Source organism: Myotis daubentonii, chromosome 4, assembly GCF_963259705.1.
Source record: "Myotis daubentonii chromosome 4, mMyoDau2.1, whole genome shotgun sequence".
In the NCBI taxonomy this organism is placed as follows: Eukaryota; Metazoa; Chordata; class Mammalia; order Chiroptera; family Vespertilionidae; genus Myotis; species Myotis daubentonii.
Genome location: NC_081843.1, coordinates 115,307,150 through 115,324,232, shown reverse-complemented (window position 1 = coordinate 115,324,232; position 17,083 = coordinate 115,307,150). Strand labels below are relative to the sequence as shown.

The 17,083-nt window shown below is 57.5% G+C and overlaps 1 protein-coding gene across 4 annotated transcripts in view; it reads left to right on the top strand.

The window, feature by feature from the left end:
• Positions 1–17,083, top strand: part of ARL15 (ADP ribosylation factor like GTPase 15) — a 211,566-nt gene that overhangs the window by 146,621 nt on the left and 47,862 nt on the right. Inside the window, exon 6 of one of the 4 annotated variants that reach the window (XM_059695021.1) lies at positions 1,525–2,333. The exons of the other annotated variants lie outside the window; for them this stretch is intronic. Within the exon in view, the coding sequence (XP_059551004.1) occupies positions 1,525–1,626 (102 nt within the window). The 3' untranslated portion in view covers positions 1,627–2,333. Of the gene's footprint in view, positions 1–1,524; positions 2,334–17,083 lie in introns of those variants that run through there. 4 annotated transcript variants of the gene reach the window in all.

Genomic DNA, 17,083 nt, shown 5'->3' with positions numbered 1-17,083 from the left:
TTTTGTAAAAGGTTCCCTTAACAGCTGATAACTCACTCAATTTTCATTCCTCTTCAGGTTTGACAGGTTGGAAATAATAGGTGGAGCCAGACTAAACTCAGAACAAAGAAAATTTGCTGCCAGCCTTTATTATGAGGATACATAAAAGATAAAGTTGACGTACAAAACCGGCAGCAGTTAATGAACTGAGGGCGAACGGATACTGAGCAAAACGGTTCTTGGTGTTTGTGGTTCCATTGCTTTGTGTTATCAGCAGCACCGGAACCAGAACCCTCGGTCATCAGTGTGAAAACAGGGGTTGACAAAAAATTACTCATTTCTGTAGATTCTTTCAGATTTTGAAAATGAGCCGTATGTTAACAAACACCGACTTTATAATCATTCGAAGTGCGTAGACATTTTGGGGGGACACCGTATATGTTCTTCGGCTACTCTCTTCCAGTTCTTTCATCCGGCCCCCCTCGCCCCCCACCCCGTCAGCCTGTCCGTGTGTCCACGCCTCTGGATTTAAAGGGGAGGGGATGCGAGAAAGAATTTTTCAAGCTCAGTTCCAGGCCAAAGGCAGGACCTGTGTCCTGACTGACGTCCAGGTCTCTTTAGATAGAACACCACTCCCGGAGGCGAGGCCTCTGGCAGTGCCGTCTCCATCGTCTCCATCGCTCAGGCATCGTGTGGGGAAGCAGTTTGCTTTTAAAGGGAATTTCCCAAGTGCCGCGAGGATCTCCATGGCGTGTCTCTTTACGAGTCTTTCCTATGAAAGTCCACGCCGTGGAGAAAGGCATCGCTGGTGAACACAACCGTGGGAGGTCGGGCTGAGGCGTGCGGCTGCGCGGAGTTCCCGTCTCGCCCGGGGTTCTCGCTGCGTGTGAAGCGGAGGTCATGTGTCACCCCTACTGTGCGCCGTTATCCCTCCGTCCCCTCTCGCCGGCTCCCGTAGGCACGGCTTCGGTGTGCGCATCGCACGCCTCCCCCCTCCGGGTTGTCACTTCCACAGATCTGCCAAGTTACCCCTTCAGGCCACGCGTTCTCCCCTGAGGACTTAGGCCAGTCCATTTGCTCCATTTACATGGAACCCAGAGAAATGACCGCTGAGGCCCATGGACAATGAGAGGGTCATGGATCGGCTGCCTCCTGCACGCCCCACACTGCGGATCGAGCCCACAACCCGGGCCTGTGCCCTGGCCTCCTGGTTCATAGGTCAACACTCAACCACTGAGCCACGCCGGCCGGGTGGGCTTTCATACAGAGCAGGGTCTGACTGGTCAGGGGCACGGACAGCGGTGGCCGAGTCCTGGGGGAGGAGCGCAGTGGAGGTCAGGGACGCACCGGGTTGGCGAGGCCCGAGGCTGAGGGTCGGCTCCCCTGCGGACGTTTGCAGATAAACGCATCTGTTAGCCATCAGCGCCCTGACCTAATAGCGAGTTTGAAATTACTGATTACGCTGCTGGGCTTCTGATTCCTTTTTGCAAAACAGATGAGCACTTTTTCTTCCAAAATCCGTTCCAAATCCTCCGTTTTTGGCAGCACGCGCGGGTCAGTCACAGTGTGAGTCCAGTGCGCGCCCCTCTCGCTCTGCCTACAGCATCTCGCCCAGCACATGGCGTCCTGCGGGGCTGGTGCAGCTGAGGTGAAGCAACAGCAGCTCCTTCCGGGCTAATGAAGACGTGTCGCCGAGACCGGCCACCGTGGGACTCCCCCATCTCCACTGCATCTGGTCCAGTCCCCACTGTCTGGCACCCAGTGCCGCGCCCCTGCCCTCCGAGCCCGCCCCGGGCCCTCAGTCATCGCCTGCTGGGTGTGTGTGACGTGTGGAGGTCGGCCGGTCCCTCGCTTCACCCGGGATCAAGGACATCTTACTCCATGGGCTCCTCTTCATGCCCGTGTGTCTGGGCCCCCGCCCCTCCTGGTAGCCAAGGACACACTTCTGAGTCCTGTGCCCTGTGCTTGCCAAAGCGGGAAAGGGGCGTGGTGAGCCCAGTCTGGTTGAGATACTTCACCAGTTTAATCCCTGTTTTTCATACAATCAACTTCTGATCATCCAGTGCCTCCCGCCTGGATACGGCGGACTCCACGAAAACGTTGGCTCCTTGCGGCGTGTATCTCGGCGAGTTCCCTGCCATGAACTGGCATCTCAGGGTATGAATCCTCGTTTTATGAGGAGCCATCAGGGCCCCGCATGAGAACCAGCAGCCCTACCAGGTGTGCGGCCTGGAACCTGAGGGAAACTTAACCTTAGAGCAGGGGTGGGCAACCCCTGGCACACGTGCCAAACATGGCACGCCAGTAACTTTTTCTGGCATGCAAAACCCTCTCTTATAATCTTCCATTTAGTTTTTTTCTTAATATCGACTTTTTTATTTTTCAGATAAATTCAGTGTAGGTGCATCTTAGATAAATAAATAATTTTACATAACATGTATACATTAAAAAGTTAATGTATTTTTCATCATCGTAGACTGTGTTTTTGTCGCTCGAATGAATTTTATTATTTCTTCAAGGTTCTTCACATACGTACACCTTAAGAGATATGAAGTAGGCGTAACATGTTCTCAAAAAATTAGGGTTGGCACGCAGAAGAATTTTGAGTCAGAGATTTTGCCGGTTTTGGCACGCACTCACAAAAAGGTTGCCCACCCCTGCCTTAGAGTCTCGCCGTGGGAGTGTGAGAAGCTGCCAGTCACACTCGCTCCCCAGAGACGCGCGTGGGGACATCCCTCGGCTGACGGTTGACGCAGAGTCAGCCTCGCGTGGAGCGGCCTGACCGTAGGAGAGTCGTTCCCTGCTCTGGAATCGTAGATGCTGCCACAGGAAACTTTCAGAAAACGCTTTGATGCTCAGAACAAGAAGTGAAAAGGAAATGAACCCCTTACAAAGCAAACCGAGGACCTGCCACTCGTCACTGCCTTATCCACACGAAGGGCTTCCCTTCTCCTTGGAGCGGCTCCCACGGGGAGGGCAGGGGCCTCTACGCGGTCTGGGACCCGACCGTCTCCTGACGTAGCCACGGCGCTGCCGGGGCGAGGGCCGCGCGGGACTGTCTAACCCGGGCATCTCCCCCCGGACGCTCCCCGCCGGTGCGGCCCTGCGCTGTGCTTGTCGGGCCCTGGGACTGTCAGGGCCCTGATACAGAGGGGAGAGGGGGGAGGGGGGACTCTCCCCGAAGGGTGTGTGGAACCCACTGAGGCCCACACACGGAGATGAGGGTGGGGAACGCGGTGGAGCAGGGAGCGGCACACGCGGCCTACCTGGGGGTGACGCAGGGCTGGTGTATCGCTCCCAAGGCCCCAGGAAAGGAAAATCCCGTCGCCAACGTGCAAGCAAAAAGCTCTGTGCGGAGGCCACCATGTAAGCTCGTTCCCTCCCCACGGCCGCCTCCGCCCACCCCGTGCCCCGTGCCCGAGACCGCACACAGTCACATGCACAGACAGGACTGAGAGCTCCAGGCGGGACAGTGATGCGTGGCACCCGCACGGCCTGCCCAGCCCGGGCCCTCTGGAGAGCGCATGCCCAGGAAGCAACATAGCCCAAGAAGACGGCCATGAGACGTAGCGCCGGCCCGGCCCCTTTCCAAGGACGGGAGGACTGAACGCGCCAAGCGGCCCAGTTGGCTGTTCGGTGAGCCCTGTGCTTTCTGCTCCCTGGGGAGGAGTGGGCGGGAGTCTTTCCTGTTGGGAGGAGCGAGAGGAGGGAAGGACAGAGGACGTGCCCTCGGGAGCTCCGGGCCTGCGTGTGTCGGGGGAGGCAGGGCCAGGTTAAAGCCCAGCGGCACTCGGCCCGCAGAGCGGGAGGCCTGGCGGCCGCGCGGAGGCTTCTCCTGCATGGACGGGCTGGTGTTTAAAATGGGAAGCGTGTCGCTCTGCTCCTGCTGTGGGAGAGCAGGCGGGGGAGGCCACACGGTTGGCCCCAGCGTGGAGGCCGTGGGCGTGTCTGGGCTGCCCGCCTGGCCTGGCCTGGGCAGGGCTGGTTCTAGCACCTGCTGGCCCCGCGTTGGCTGCTGCAAGGCCTGTGGAGTTATTTGACTCCCCTGGGTCTCTGACGTTCTAGGTAAAAAAAGATGCTCATTGGATGGGAGGCTTAAATGAATTGACGTGTGAAACGAGCTAGTGCATGTGAAGTGAACTCATACATAGCTTTATGTGTGTGTGTACCTGTATGCACACGCACAGATCATGTCTCTCCACATGTATTGCAGATTTGGAAAGAACAGGGTCTCCGTTCTTACTGTGGCTGCGCTTTCTGCTGCCTTCCGACGTCACTTAGGAGGCCACAGTCACCTCGGAATAAATGAACCCCTCCATGTGTGCGCCTCCAGCCCCTGCCCTCTCACTCGCGGGGGCACTGTCACCGCTCACCTGTACGGGAGACTGGGATGAGAGCACCTGGGCAGCCCATCCTTTTGGTTTTCTCTACCCCGGTGCCCTCGGATGTTTGCACATCTTTCCACACAAGTGGTCAGGTCGCCCCCTCCCTCAGCGTCAGCTCTTCTGGATGGCAGCCATCCGTCTTCCCGTCACAGCTGACCGGCCTCCCTGCGTGCCCGTGGCGGTGCAGTCCCTGCAGGGCCTGCTGCGGCAGCTCGTGTCGCGTCCTTTACCTGGGTGACCACACCTCCCTGTGGGGCTAGGTGACGGGAGAAGCATTTTGGAAAACTCATACCCTAGAGTTGGAGCCTGAGATTTTATTTTTGTTTTTATTATGCAGAGCATGACTGTTTACACATTTTATTTTGTACTAGAGACCCGGTGCACGAAATTCGTGCACGGAGGGGGGCTTCTCTCAGCCCAGCCTGCACCCTCTCCAAATGGGGACATCCCTCTCGCAATCTGGGACTGCTGGCTTCTAACTGCTCACCTGCCTGCCTGCCTGATTGCCCCTAACTGCTCTCCCCTGCCGGCCTGGTTACCCCTAACTGCCTCTGCCTGCCTGCTTGATCACCCCTAATTGCCCTCCCCTGCTGACCTGATTGCCCCCAACTGCCCTCCTCTGCTGGCCAATTTGGTTCTGATTGGTTGGTTTCAATGCCAGTCAGCGTCAAAAGCTCCGCCTGCTAGGCAGCCATTGGCTCCCCACACCACCCACATTTGGTTCTGATTGGTCAGTTCCTATGCCAGTCAGCATCTCTGGGCCTATCAACGGGGCCTGATCAGAAAGGTGGGGCTGATCAGCAGCCCCAGTGGAGGCCTGGAGAGAAATGGAGGCGTGGCTGCTGGCCAGACTGGGAGAGAAAGAGAGGCAAGTGCTGATCAAAAGTTGCCACAGAGGCAACGGATCAGTCCCTGCTTCTCTCTTCATGCCTCTCTGGCCCTGATTCGCAGCCCCCTCAGCAGTCAGTGCTGGGGCACCGCGCCTGCAGCGGAAACAGTCAGTGCCGACTGCAGGACTGACTTCAGTTGGTCGAGCCTTGGTAGTTACTGGTCGTTACAACTCAGGGTTTTTATGTATTAGGATATTTTTATTGATTCCAGAGAGGAAGGGAGAGGGAGAGAGAGATAGAAACTTCAATGATGAGAGAGAATCATTGATTGGCTGCCTCCTGCATGCCCCCTACTGAGGATCGAGACAAGCTGGGCATGTGCCCTTGACCAGAATCGAACCTGGGATCCTTCATTCTGCAGGCCGACGCTCTATCCACTGAGCCACACCTGAGTTTTTGTTGGGGACGGACAAGATAAGAGTTGTGGCAGGCTCGTTTCCTTTCCTTGGCCGGTGAGCCTACCCCAGCCTCCTCCAAACTCAAAAAGAAAAGAACGAACAGGTGTTTGAGTCTATAGGGTGTCCCCAAAAATGTATGTGCACTTTGAATGATGCTACAGTCAGTGTTTGTTAACATACAGCTCATTTTCAAAATTTGAAAGAACCTACAGAAATGAATAATTTTTTGTCAACGCCTATTTGCACACTGATGACCGTTCTGGTCCAGGCGCTGTGATAACGCAAAGCCGTGGAACCACAAACATCAAGAATCATTTTGTTCAGTATCCGTTTGCCCTCAATTCTTTAATTGTTGCCGGTTTTGTATGTAAACTTTATCTTTTATGTATCCTCATAAAAAAGGCTAGCAGCAAATTTTCTTTGTTCTGAGTTTAGTCTGGCTCCACCCATTATTTCAAATCCGTCAAACCTGAAGAGGAATGAAAATTAACTGAGTTATCAGCTGTAAATTGTGTAGACATGTTTTGGGGGATACTTTGCACATATGTCCGCCAAAATTCTGAAAAATATGAATAGCGAGGCAACAAATACTTAAGGCAAATGTTGTTGTGTACATAAGCAGTGTAATCTTTGTAAAAACCATTTATTATACCCCCTAATGTACGCAGGGGTTTATAAATACCATTTGAATTAAATTCAATGGAATGCTCTCATGTAAAAATTTTTCCGGTTACTTTTAAAGAATGGTATCGATCTAATAACGTTTTAAGTAGATAATTCTAAAAATTTTTTCCGCAAAGCCACTGCTCTGTGGTCTCCATTTAAATGTGGAGTTTTTAAATGCATCCTATTGGTGGTCTCCGCGAAGTCACTTCAGGCAGGGCTGGGGTGGGTGTGTGTGTGGGGGAGGGGGGAACAAACATTGCATCTTCTTTCGGTGAAACACACGCTATCAAGGTTCCCATGTCAACGTGCCTGACATAATTGGGGCCCCTGGGAGGCACTTCGCAGAGCAGCTAATCCAGCCCATCTTCCTAGAGAGGGTAATTGTTGTTAAAACACAAAAGTGAGATGTGTTGTTTTCTCATGTAATTACGTAACTGACATCTTTATATAATAAGGCATTTGGGTGGTCTGTCCCTGAAACACTCGGCTTGTTGGGAACGCTCAGTTTCCACCAGCAATCACTCACTCCTAAATGTTAGGAAAGAATTCACTGTTGTTGCATTGCATCACTGCATTAGGCAGAAGCTAAACCTTCTGAATGAGCTTGGCACTGGAGGAGGCTTCTAGGCTTTTTGCTGTTTTTTCCTGGAAATGCCATTATATGAGCTAAAATGTCCTGGGATAGAATACTATATGACAGAGCCTTAAAAAGTAGCCAAGTACAAACCTGGTTGAAGACGAGAACAAGGGCCCGCGCTGCCGTCTCTTCAGTGATTACAGTGTGATCCCCAACAGTGTGACCCCCAACGGTGTAACCCCCAACGGTGTGACCCCCCCAACGGTGTGACCCCCAACAGTGTGACCGCCCCAACAGTGTGACCCCCAACGGTGTGACCCCCAATGGTGTGACCCCCAATGGTGTGACCCCCCTCAACGGTGTGACCCCCCAACGGTGTGACCCCCAACGGTGTGACCCCCCAACGGTGTGACCCCCCCAATGGTGTGACCCCCAATGGTGTGACCCCCCCAACGGTGTGACCCCCCCAATGGTGTGACCCCCCAACGGTGTGATCCCCAACAGTGTGACCCCCAACGGTGTGACCCCCAACGGTGTGACCCCCCCAACGGTGTGACCCCCCAACGGTGTGACCCCCAACGGTGTGACCCCCCAATGGTGTGACCCCTAACGGTGTGACCCCCTAACTGCTTATGGGTCTCGTGCATTTGGGTCCCCCACTGGGCCGGGGGAGGACCCAGGAGCTTCCCAGCTGCCGCGAACCACAAGCATCCCGACTATGAACATTCTGCCCTTAGAACCGAGTTCATCTTAATCCGAGTTGGTCACAGGCTCTGAGCTGCTGATTAAAGCAGCCCACTGAGCGGCACCCAGTGCGTTTTTCTGATTCTCTCCTCTGGGCTGGGGCTGTTTCGGTCCCGGGACCCCCATCCCTAGTCCCAGGTTCAGCCAGGACCAGACTCCACCTAATCAGATGGCTGATTATCCGCCCCAGGCACTCTGTAAATTTACCCAGAATCGGGGGGGGGGGGGGGGAGGCCTGCAGAGTCAGAGAGAGGAGAGCCGGGCACACAGGCAGCACTCAGCACGCGGGGGCGGGAGGGCAGGCAGAGCCCTGGCAGGAGGGCAGCGGCTCATGGGTGGCGGGGTCGACTGCAAAGGTTGGGAAGGAAACAGATGGAGGCAGGCCTGTGTTAGGTGACGTGGTCGGCGGCTGGTCCTCTCAGTGATGGGCGTCAAGGGGCTGCGAGCAGAGGGAGGAGGAGGCCGAGTTAGCCCCAAGAGGGAAGACAGCAGTGGTCATTCTAGCAACGGCTGAGCAGGAAGGTTTCTGCTTGACATCATCCCCAGTTCATGCCTCATAGACTGTTCCCCAGAGAAGGTGGCACGTCTGTTGTGCAGTGTCTCCATTCCCCTCAGCCGTGTGCCCCGAAGCATCATCACGCACCACATGTTGGGAGAGGCTGGGCCCGCGTCTTGGCGGATGGTGGGACGTGTTGGCCATCCACCTTAATTACACGACAGCACAGAACTTTAGTTACGTGAGCAAATAGCATCTCCCCGCACCCACACCCTGATCGAATCACTGGTCAGGGGCAGGCCATGAAGGAAAGCGATGTGAGGGTGTGTGGGTTTCAGTGCGTGTCAGTCGACACTATGGTAAGAATGCGACTCCGGGTGGCAGGGCTCGGCACTGGGGTTGGAGGTGGCAGGGCTCCAGCTCTGGGCAGGTGCGTGGGCACAGGGACGGTGCCAGCATCTGACGATGTGGGTTAGTTACTGCAGGGAAAGGACAGAGTCTCCTTGTCGCTTCTGAACATATGGTTCCCAAACTGTGTGCCAAGGCACCCCAGGGTGCCACGGCCCGTTCACATGGAATGTTTTTCATTTGTGAGGAAAACGTTAGGATTTGGTATGTGCCAGGCACCCCATGAACTACGGCCTGGAGCAGTTCATAGTTTCAACGTTAGATGGCGCTACATTCCTTTTGATGATGTCACTTGTCTAAAGCTGGGTCTTGGGCGATGGAAGTAACAAACAGTAAACACTGTGTGGCCTGGAGTGTCCGTGCGCCGAGGGAAGTATCGGGGTGCAGTGTGACTCCGAGCTTAGGGAGTCGTGCAGTCCCCGGTCTGATAGTCGCTGGAAGTCACGTGATGGTCAGGTCTTTGAATTCATCTGTTCTTCGTAGGAAGGTGGGCCCCGTGAGGGCAGAGGCCAGGGGCGGACGTGGGTCTCTGCTGCCTGAGGGTCGATTTGCCGTAAGCAAGCCCACGAGTGACAAAACAAACCCAGAGAGGCCCCATCAGAGCGGAGATTTCAGTTCCTAAGCTCGTTCCTCACCCGCAGGACACGCGTCCCGCTCCCGTGAGGGCAGCCCCTGGGCATTGGAAATGGGATTCCGTCTCTTACGATTCTGTTTGCGCCCCGTGTTTTCAGAAACGGAACTCTGGCTGTGAAGGAGGAGACTTGTGTGCTCAGGCGCTTTCCTGGAGCCGATGCGAGGGCCAGCCGCCTGCACCCCCAGCGCCTGCGCCTCCACCGAGACCCGCAGGCCCGAGAGCCGCCCCCTTAGCGCTGGGCTGGCCTCGCTGGGTCCTGGCGGGGCTGGGGCTGATGGTTGGGGAGCCTGCGTCCTGGCGAGGCTGTTAGCACTTACATGGACCCAGCATTTTGAACAACTTCCTTAGCACTTACCTCTGCCTAGCAACTTGGCTGCCACCAGCTAGAAGCTGTGCATGTCCCATCTCACCTGGCTTATGATCTGCAAGAAAATGCACTTCAAGTTTCCGTGCGGCTGCGGCGGTTCCAGCAGGTCCCCTGGGTCCGAGGCGGCGCCGCTCAAGACCTGTCCTGCCTCCTGCTCGCTGCGGGGCTGCCGTGCTGCTGGGACACTCAAGGGACGTCTGCCAAGCAGGTTTCAAGGCCCCTCAGAGGCATGATGAACAAGCACAGGACACGAGGTGACCTTCACAGACCGCTGTCTCCGCCCACAAGGTCGAGGGGCGCCCGGGTTCTGGAAGGACACAGACCCGAGAGCCTGGTCTGGTCTCAGGAGACAGGGCCCTTAGGAAGGTCTCCGCTCAGAGGGCCTTTTGCACAAGCGTGTGGAGCCTCTACAGACATGAGCTGCCTCACAGAATTCTCTGGAAGGGGCCACTGACTTTTCCTTCTCAGAGTCCTGCTTTCCATCCTTTGAGGGGTTGGGCATCCGTTTTCCGACTCGGACAGACACTGCTGGTGTTGGGGGGGCGGGGAATCGCGCGGGCCCCCAGGGCTCGGTGAACCGGCGGCCCCAGCCCGCAGTCAGGGGCGGACGCGCCGCCCCCTCGGTGAGGGTGTTCGGTGGCCACGTCACACTCCCATCCTCGGGAAGACGGGGATCCGAATGTCCCGGAAGCCTGCCGGGGCTCACGGTGAACTCGAACCCACACTCTCAGAGGCGCCACGGAAGAGAACTTTTGTAAAAGCAGAAAGTGTTTGGGAACCTGAGTCTCCTTAGTCGGTCGTGGCCGAATGACACCTTAAATGAGGCACGAGGCGCGTTAACCCCCGGCCGTGGGTCATGAGAGAGCGTGCGTTCACTGAGTGTGACGTGCCAGCGACCGGGAAGCCGTGGCCTCCACCCTTGAGCGCTCTCGTGGCGTTCAGGTCCTGCTTCACGCCCAGAGGAAGGAGAGCCGGGACTTGGTGCTGGCCTGGGGGGCTGACTCCTGTGTCTGGGCTCGGGCCTGTGCATCCGGAACGCGGGGCGCCCCGGGGCCTGTCGGCTTATCTAGCCCATCGACCTTGCAGGCGGAGACAGCGGCTTGTGAAGGTCACCTGTGTTCTGTGTTGTTCATGCCTCTGAATGACCTTGAAACGTGCTCGGCAGACATCCCATACGTGTCTCAGCTGAGCGAGCCTCCCAGGAGCCCCGGAGGCTGAGACGCGGACGCCGACCGTGCTGCTCGGAGCGTGTCTGGGCTTCCAGGACGCGCCTGCGAGAGCTCCCGGGCTGGCGCTGAGGTTCCTCCTCTCCTCCGCGGCCTTTCTTCTTCAGGTGACTGTTCCTTAGTGTCCCTGCTGTAGTCTGTCATCAAGGCCAGCAGCACGGGGGCCCTGGCCGTGGCCTGTCTGTGGAGAGCATCCTGCTCGCGTGGAGCACGCAGACACGCCCCTGCACGCAGCGACCGCTTTGGGTCAGTGCTGAGAGCGAGTTTCCACGAAGTGACCAAAGCGGTCGGCTCGCTCTTCCTCTTTCCTGTCCGTGAGGAGGTGCACGCCCAACCCTGCAGCAGCGAACAGTTCCCGAGCGACGGCCGGTCTCAGGCGCTGCAGGGAGCAGCTTAGCCTCAGCTCAGTTCGCTGTTTAAGAGCCTGTGGTGGCAGCTAGTGCGTCTTCAGGGTCATGGTTGAAAGAACGTCTTTCTTCTGTTAAAGAGTCATCAGCCAGAGTCTTCTCCTGTCCTCCCACTCCCTTTCAAGGCGCCAAGATGCTCCCGAAGATCCGAAGGTCTGAGTGGTTCTCGAAAGACGGGAACGCCTGGGGCTGGGGACCCAGAGCCTGGGCAGACTGGCTCTGGGAGGAAGACGATGGCGATGACCATGATGTGTGTGCGTGTGCATGTGTGTGTAGATGTGCGTGTGTGCATACGCGTGTATGGGTGTGCACATGTGCATGCGCGTGTGCACACATGTGTATGTGCGCGTATGTGCATGTGTGCGTGTGTGTGCATGTGTCTGTGCGTGCGTGAACGCATGTCCACGCCTTCTTCATCAGATCGGATGGGAGAGGAGGCCTGTCTAGAGGAGGGGAGACAGGGTTGCATGGAGCTCGCCCCAGGTGGACTAATTACAAGTTCATCAGCCGGGGACGTGGTTCTGGAAGCGCTTCGATGTGCGCGTCGGCACTCACAGTTTACACGCAGGCTCCCGGCGGCGTCCCTTCCTGTCCACGCTGCTCCCTCATGTGCCGGGCTCCTGCCGCGGGGGGACCCCCAGCCTGGTGGGGAGGGGGGAGGCAGGCTCCGTGCAGCTCGTGCGCTGTGGCTCAGGCCTCCAAACACAGCTGGCCGCATAGTCGATGCCTGAAGGTTTCTCAGTGGCCAAACGCTCGAATGGAAATGACAAAGTCCAGATCCCACCCATCCCTGCGAAGCTGCCCCTCGCTTCTCCAAGTGAAAACAGCCGCGCTCTCTGTGGGACTCCCAGGAGGCTTTGCGCTTCTCAGGGCACAGAGCCATGGGGCGAACGCGGGAATGCAGGTTCCCAGGCCGCTCCCCACCGGGCGGGTCGCAGCGCTTGTGGGGCCTGGCGGCCACAGTCTGAGCACGTTCACATTCAGAGGCCTGGGTTGAGCTTTGGCTCTGTTGCAAGTGCTGATGAGAAGCAAATAACAAAGGTGGTCACAATAGAAAGAAAAGCAAATGCTCTTCCCCAAACAACCGCCAGCCCTGCTTTGGCTTATCTTCGCGTTTCCACGGTCTCCCTCATTTCCACGGTCTCCCTCGTTTCCACGATCTCCCTCGTTTCCACGGTCTCCCTCGCAGGGGCTTGTTTGTTTGTCCCAAAGTCCTCCTGGAGCTGGTGAGAACTGGGAACATGGGCAAAAACATCGCCCCGGGTGGACTGCATGCTTGGGGGTAGGTGGGGGCGGGGGTTGGAAGGAGCTAGTCCTCCACTGTTTTGTGTTTTTTTAAAACTTCTGGCAGGATTTGAAGGGAGACAGCACTGGCAGGGTGAGTGCGGACACGTGTCCTGTGAGCTCCGGGGTCAGGGGTTAGTGGTGATGACATCCCAGCCTGGACCCGGGCGGCCATCCCTGACCCCGGGAAATTCCAAAGGGGGACCCAGGGCTGCCTGTGGGCCTGTGAGGAAGAGGGTTGGAATCTGGCGCCCTTGGCTCCTGGAGTATACGGGAGGGGTCCCCTGTATCAATTCGTCCACGTCTCGTGTGTGTGTGTGTGTGACAGTCCCTAGGAAGGAATGATGGAGCCCGCCCAGCCTGCCGAGGGGGGCGGGTGGAGGGAGACTGGGGGGCCCGCTCTCAGAGGACGGGTGACTCGTGCAGTGTCCGGAGCACCTGGGTGTGGGGAGGGGATGTCGGCTGTGGAGACCTCCGGGCTGAAACCTGGCAGCTTTGCACCTAGATCAGCACAGAGCCTCCATCCGGAAGGAGGCTCCTGGGCCAGGCCCTGCTCAGAGGGAGCCGGGGCCCCAGGCGCAGGGAAGGTGGGAGGTGAGGGGCCCGGCCGGGCAAGGTCAGGGGAAGTGGCCCAGCTTCGAGCCCCGCCCTCTCCAGTCATGAATGGCACAGAGATGCGCACCCCGCCTTAAGATGGAGAAGTGGGGGTTTGGGGAGCTTAGGGAGAAGGTCTAGATTAGTCTCTCCGTGAATTGAGGGCAGAGCGACCCCGCTCCGCAGGGAGAAAACAGTTGGGAATGACAGCCTGCTGAGAGGTCGGCAAGGCAGGAGATGCGGCCGGGAGTGGAAAGGGCCCATCCGCCTGGGAGTCACAGGAGTGATCACGGAGAGGACGTGACCTTAGAGGGGGTGGCGGTGCCGCTGCCGGTGACGGTCACGTCGCCTGTAAAACAGGAAGAGGGAAAGGCTTCACCATGGCCACGAAACATCAACCAATGGGCCTGGGGCTCCCTGAGGCTCCTGCCACGCGGGTTCTTGGCCCCGGCTCGGCTGGCGTTGAGACCCCTCCCCAGAGCATAACGCCCAGCGAGGAGTTGCAGAGCCAGGGAGAAGGGCAGGGAAGGAAAGGCCAGCAGGTGAGGGATGAGGAAAAGGCCCAGCGACCGCTCTGTCAAGGGCCCTCACCAGGAGCAGTCTGCTCAGTGCGAGCAGCTCGGTTCCAGATGGGGCGCCGCTGCAGGGAGCGCGAGGAGCTGCGAGGAGGGCGCACGAGGACTGGGAGGCACAGGAGAGCAGCAGCCTGTGAGCAGGAGGCCCGCCTGGGAGTCCTTCTCTGACGCCCGTGGCCAGGACGGGACGTGTCAGAGTTCTTCCGGGGGTGGAGTCGTCCCTTGCCGGCTCTGCAGTCGCTCCCTGGTATGCGAGTGCGTGCAGACGGACCTGGGAGACGGACCTGGGCTCGGGCCTGGGGGTGTGAACGAAGCAGCAGGGAGACAGCTGTGGGCCCCAATTCCGGAGCCGCCCACCGCTGGCACCAGAGTTAGCAGTTCCGTCCCGGGAGGCAAAGAGTACATCTGCTGAGCCGTCCTGGGGTTTGGGTGCTGGGAGCCACCCCAGGTCTGGCAGGGAGGGGTCACCCCACCCCCACCCCCCAGCCTACGGCAGGACATGGTTGAGTCCCTGCCGCATGCAGGTATCTCATTAACGGGAATTACAGGCTATTAAGCATGATTTGCTGCTAGTCCCAGATGAAAGAAGGTAAACCGATCTACAATTACAGCTGCCCTGGTCCCAAATAATATGCAAATTGTGGAAACAGGCAGCTGTGGGGGCTGGGATGAGGCCGGGCACACTCCTGGCTTCCTCTGGGGGGAGGGTCTCTGAGGTTGGTCTGATCGGCTCCCTCACGCTTGGAGCAGAACGCGCCCTGCCCATTTGAGCCATAAACGCGGGCAGGGATCAGACATGCCCTCTCTGTATTCCTTTCTGATGAAAAGAATTGAGTCAATTAATGATCTTTTTAAAAGGAAATTTATGTTTAAAATATACTTGTGGAACCTAACCAGTTCGGCTCAGTGGACAGCATTATCGTTCCTGGGACTGAAGGGTCCCAGGTTCTATTCCAGCCACAGGCATGTACCTTGGTTGCGGGCACATCCTCAGTAGGGGCTGTGCAGGAGGCAGCTGATCGATGTTTCCCTCTCATCGATGTTTCTAACTCTCTGTCCCTCTCCCTTCCTCTCTGTGAAAGTCATTAAAGTATATTAAAATAAAAAAGTAAAATGCATGTAGGGTACAAGGCACCCTGGTTCACAAATTCCTCTGGTCAGAGCCTGAAAACGGCGTCCACAGCGCCGAGTGGCCGGGGATTGGAGAAACCTGCCTGGCCTGTGTGGCATGCCACCCTGTGCCCCCCCCACCCCCGGTCACCCCGTGCCACCTGAGGTCAGAGCCAGGGCTCCTCCTGGCACTTACAGAGAATGCGGGAACGCTGACGAGGTCTCCTGGAGGGACCACTCCATCACTGAGTGGGGTCCTTCACTGTGAGCCGTGGCCACACCTCCCAGCCAGCCTGCATGTGAGGCCGCATTTGCAGAGCAGCGCCCCGCACATCCCTTAGACACCCCGCAATAGCCCAGCTCATTAAAGCGCTCTGCCACTGGCCATTGTCCCATGGGAATGACGCAGGGGTGATTGCGATGGGGGGCACGGCACTGGGTAGCTCCTAGGGGGGTCCACTGGGAGCCCTTGCCGGCCCTGCAGCCTCCAAGACGTGCCCGTGTCCTGCTCCCCTCCTCACAGCTCCTCCTCCACGACTCCCTCAAACCCCATCTGCACGGGGACCCCAGGCGGCTTCCTCTTCCCGCAGGGCAGGGCCGGCTCCAGCCTGGCTCTGAAAGCGCCGTTCTTTCTTGAACCGACTACGAATCCCCGTCTGTGTTGCGTGTTCACACCAGGACGGAGCTCGGAGGCTGTGTGATTTCACTGGCTGTGAAGCAGACATGCCACTCTCCGGAGGGTCTGTGCCCGGGAAGTGTTATCAGAGCCTCGAGATGTGACCAGGGGCCTCAGGGGAGGCTGCCCCTCGGTCCCTCACCCCCCGCTGCAGGCCTGCTGGCGCCTACCTCCCGCCGGCACCGGGTCAGAAACACCCAAAACGAGTAAAACCATCCGAAGGCAGACCGTCCGAAGGCCACAGCAGATTCCTTCTTGTGTGCTCTCCAATCCGTGTTCATATGGTTGAACAGCATATTTAAAGTTGTTAGAAACCGATATGGTGGAGAGATTCTGTGATTTCTTTTTTTTAACTGGATCAAGCCGTAGCAGCCAGGAGGCTGTTCTCTGTGTCTGTGACCCAGCCGGGGTCCCCTGGAAGGAGCCGGGGTCCCCGTGAATCTAGACGAGCCCCCTGAGCAGGCACAGTCCCTTGGGGTCCCCGTGAATCTAGACAGGCCCCTGAGCAGGCGCATCCCCTCTGGACAAGGTGCAGGGGGAGCATTGCTTGCATAGCGGGAGGAGGGGGAAATGACTCTGACCCAAATACAGTGGTTGGAGTTGTCCTTCCCTTAAACTGAGTGACAGTTTCTTTGTCTGAGGAAGGGATTTTATTGCTCGTGCTTCTCCCCTCGAGCTGAAGGCTCTCCCATCACAATCCTGAATTCCTGGGGCTCCCCTCAGAGGCCTGTCCTCATCTGTGAGATGGAAACCCAGCAGCAACATAGGGCTTCGTCATCCATATCTATAAAAGGCTAACATGCCAAGTGTCCCCTCGGGACTTCGACCAGGAGACCGGGAGCTCACTCACTCACTATGACGTGCACTGACCACCAGGGGGTGGCGTGGGATGAAGGGAGGCCCCAGTCGGCAGCCGGTAGCTGGAATGAAGGCCCCAGCCAGCAGCTGGAGGCCTCGATCGGCCCTGATCACAGGCCAGGCCGAGGGACCCTACCGGTGCATGAATTTCATGCACTGGGCCTCTAGTCAGGAACAAATGCAAACAGGACAAAGTGCGTGCTTTTTTTAAAAAAAAATATATATTTTATTGATTTTTCACAGAGAGGAAGGGAGAGAGATAGAGAGTCAGAAACATCGATGAGAGAGAAACATCGATCAGCTACCTCCTGCACATCCCCCACTGGGGATGTGCCCGCAACCCAGGTACATGCCCTTGACCGGAATCGAACCTGGGACCTTTCAGTCCGCAGGCTGACGCTCTATCCACTGAGCCAAACCGGTTTCAGCAAAGTGCGTGCTTTGAGGAAGTGGGGTATGGGCGGTGGCGACAGCATGGCTGTGAGTGAGCATCGCTGGGGAGAAGGGGAGCGAGCGGGGTGCAGAGGAGGCTAATGTAGGGGTCCTGTGCTTGCTCGCCGGGGACAGCGGGGCTGCCAGGGCTGGACCGTGTGTTCTCAGTCGTGGTTGAAGAACGCAACTTGAATCTAGACCTCAAAACTGCCACGGGCCGAGCTGCCCCGCTCCCAGGGCTGGGAGAGGAGGCAGGTCTGGCAGTGGTGAACGCACTGGTGAACGCACTTGTGCATTTGCCGGAACCCACAGAATGCCCACGCGGGAGCCCTGGACTTGGGGTGATGACGTGTGGGTGGGGTCAGGGGCTGTCACAA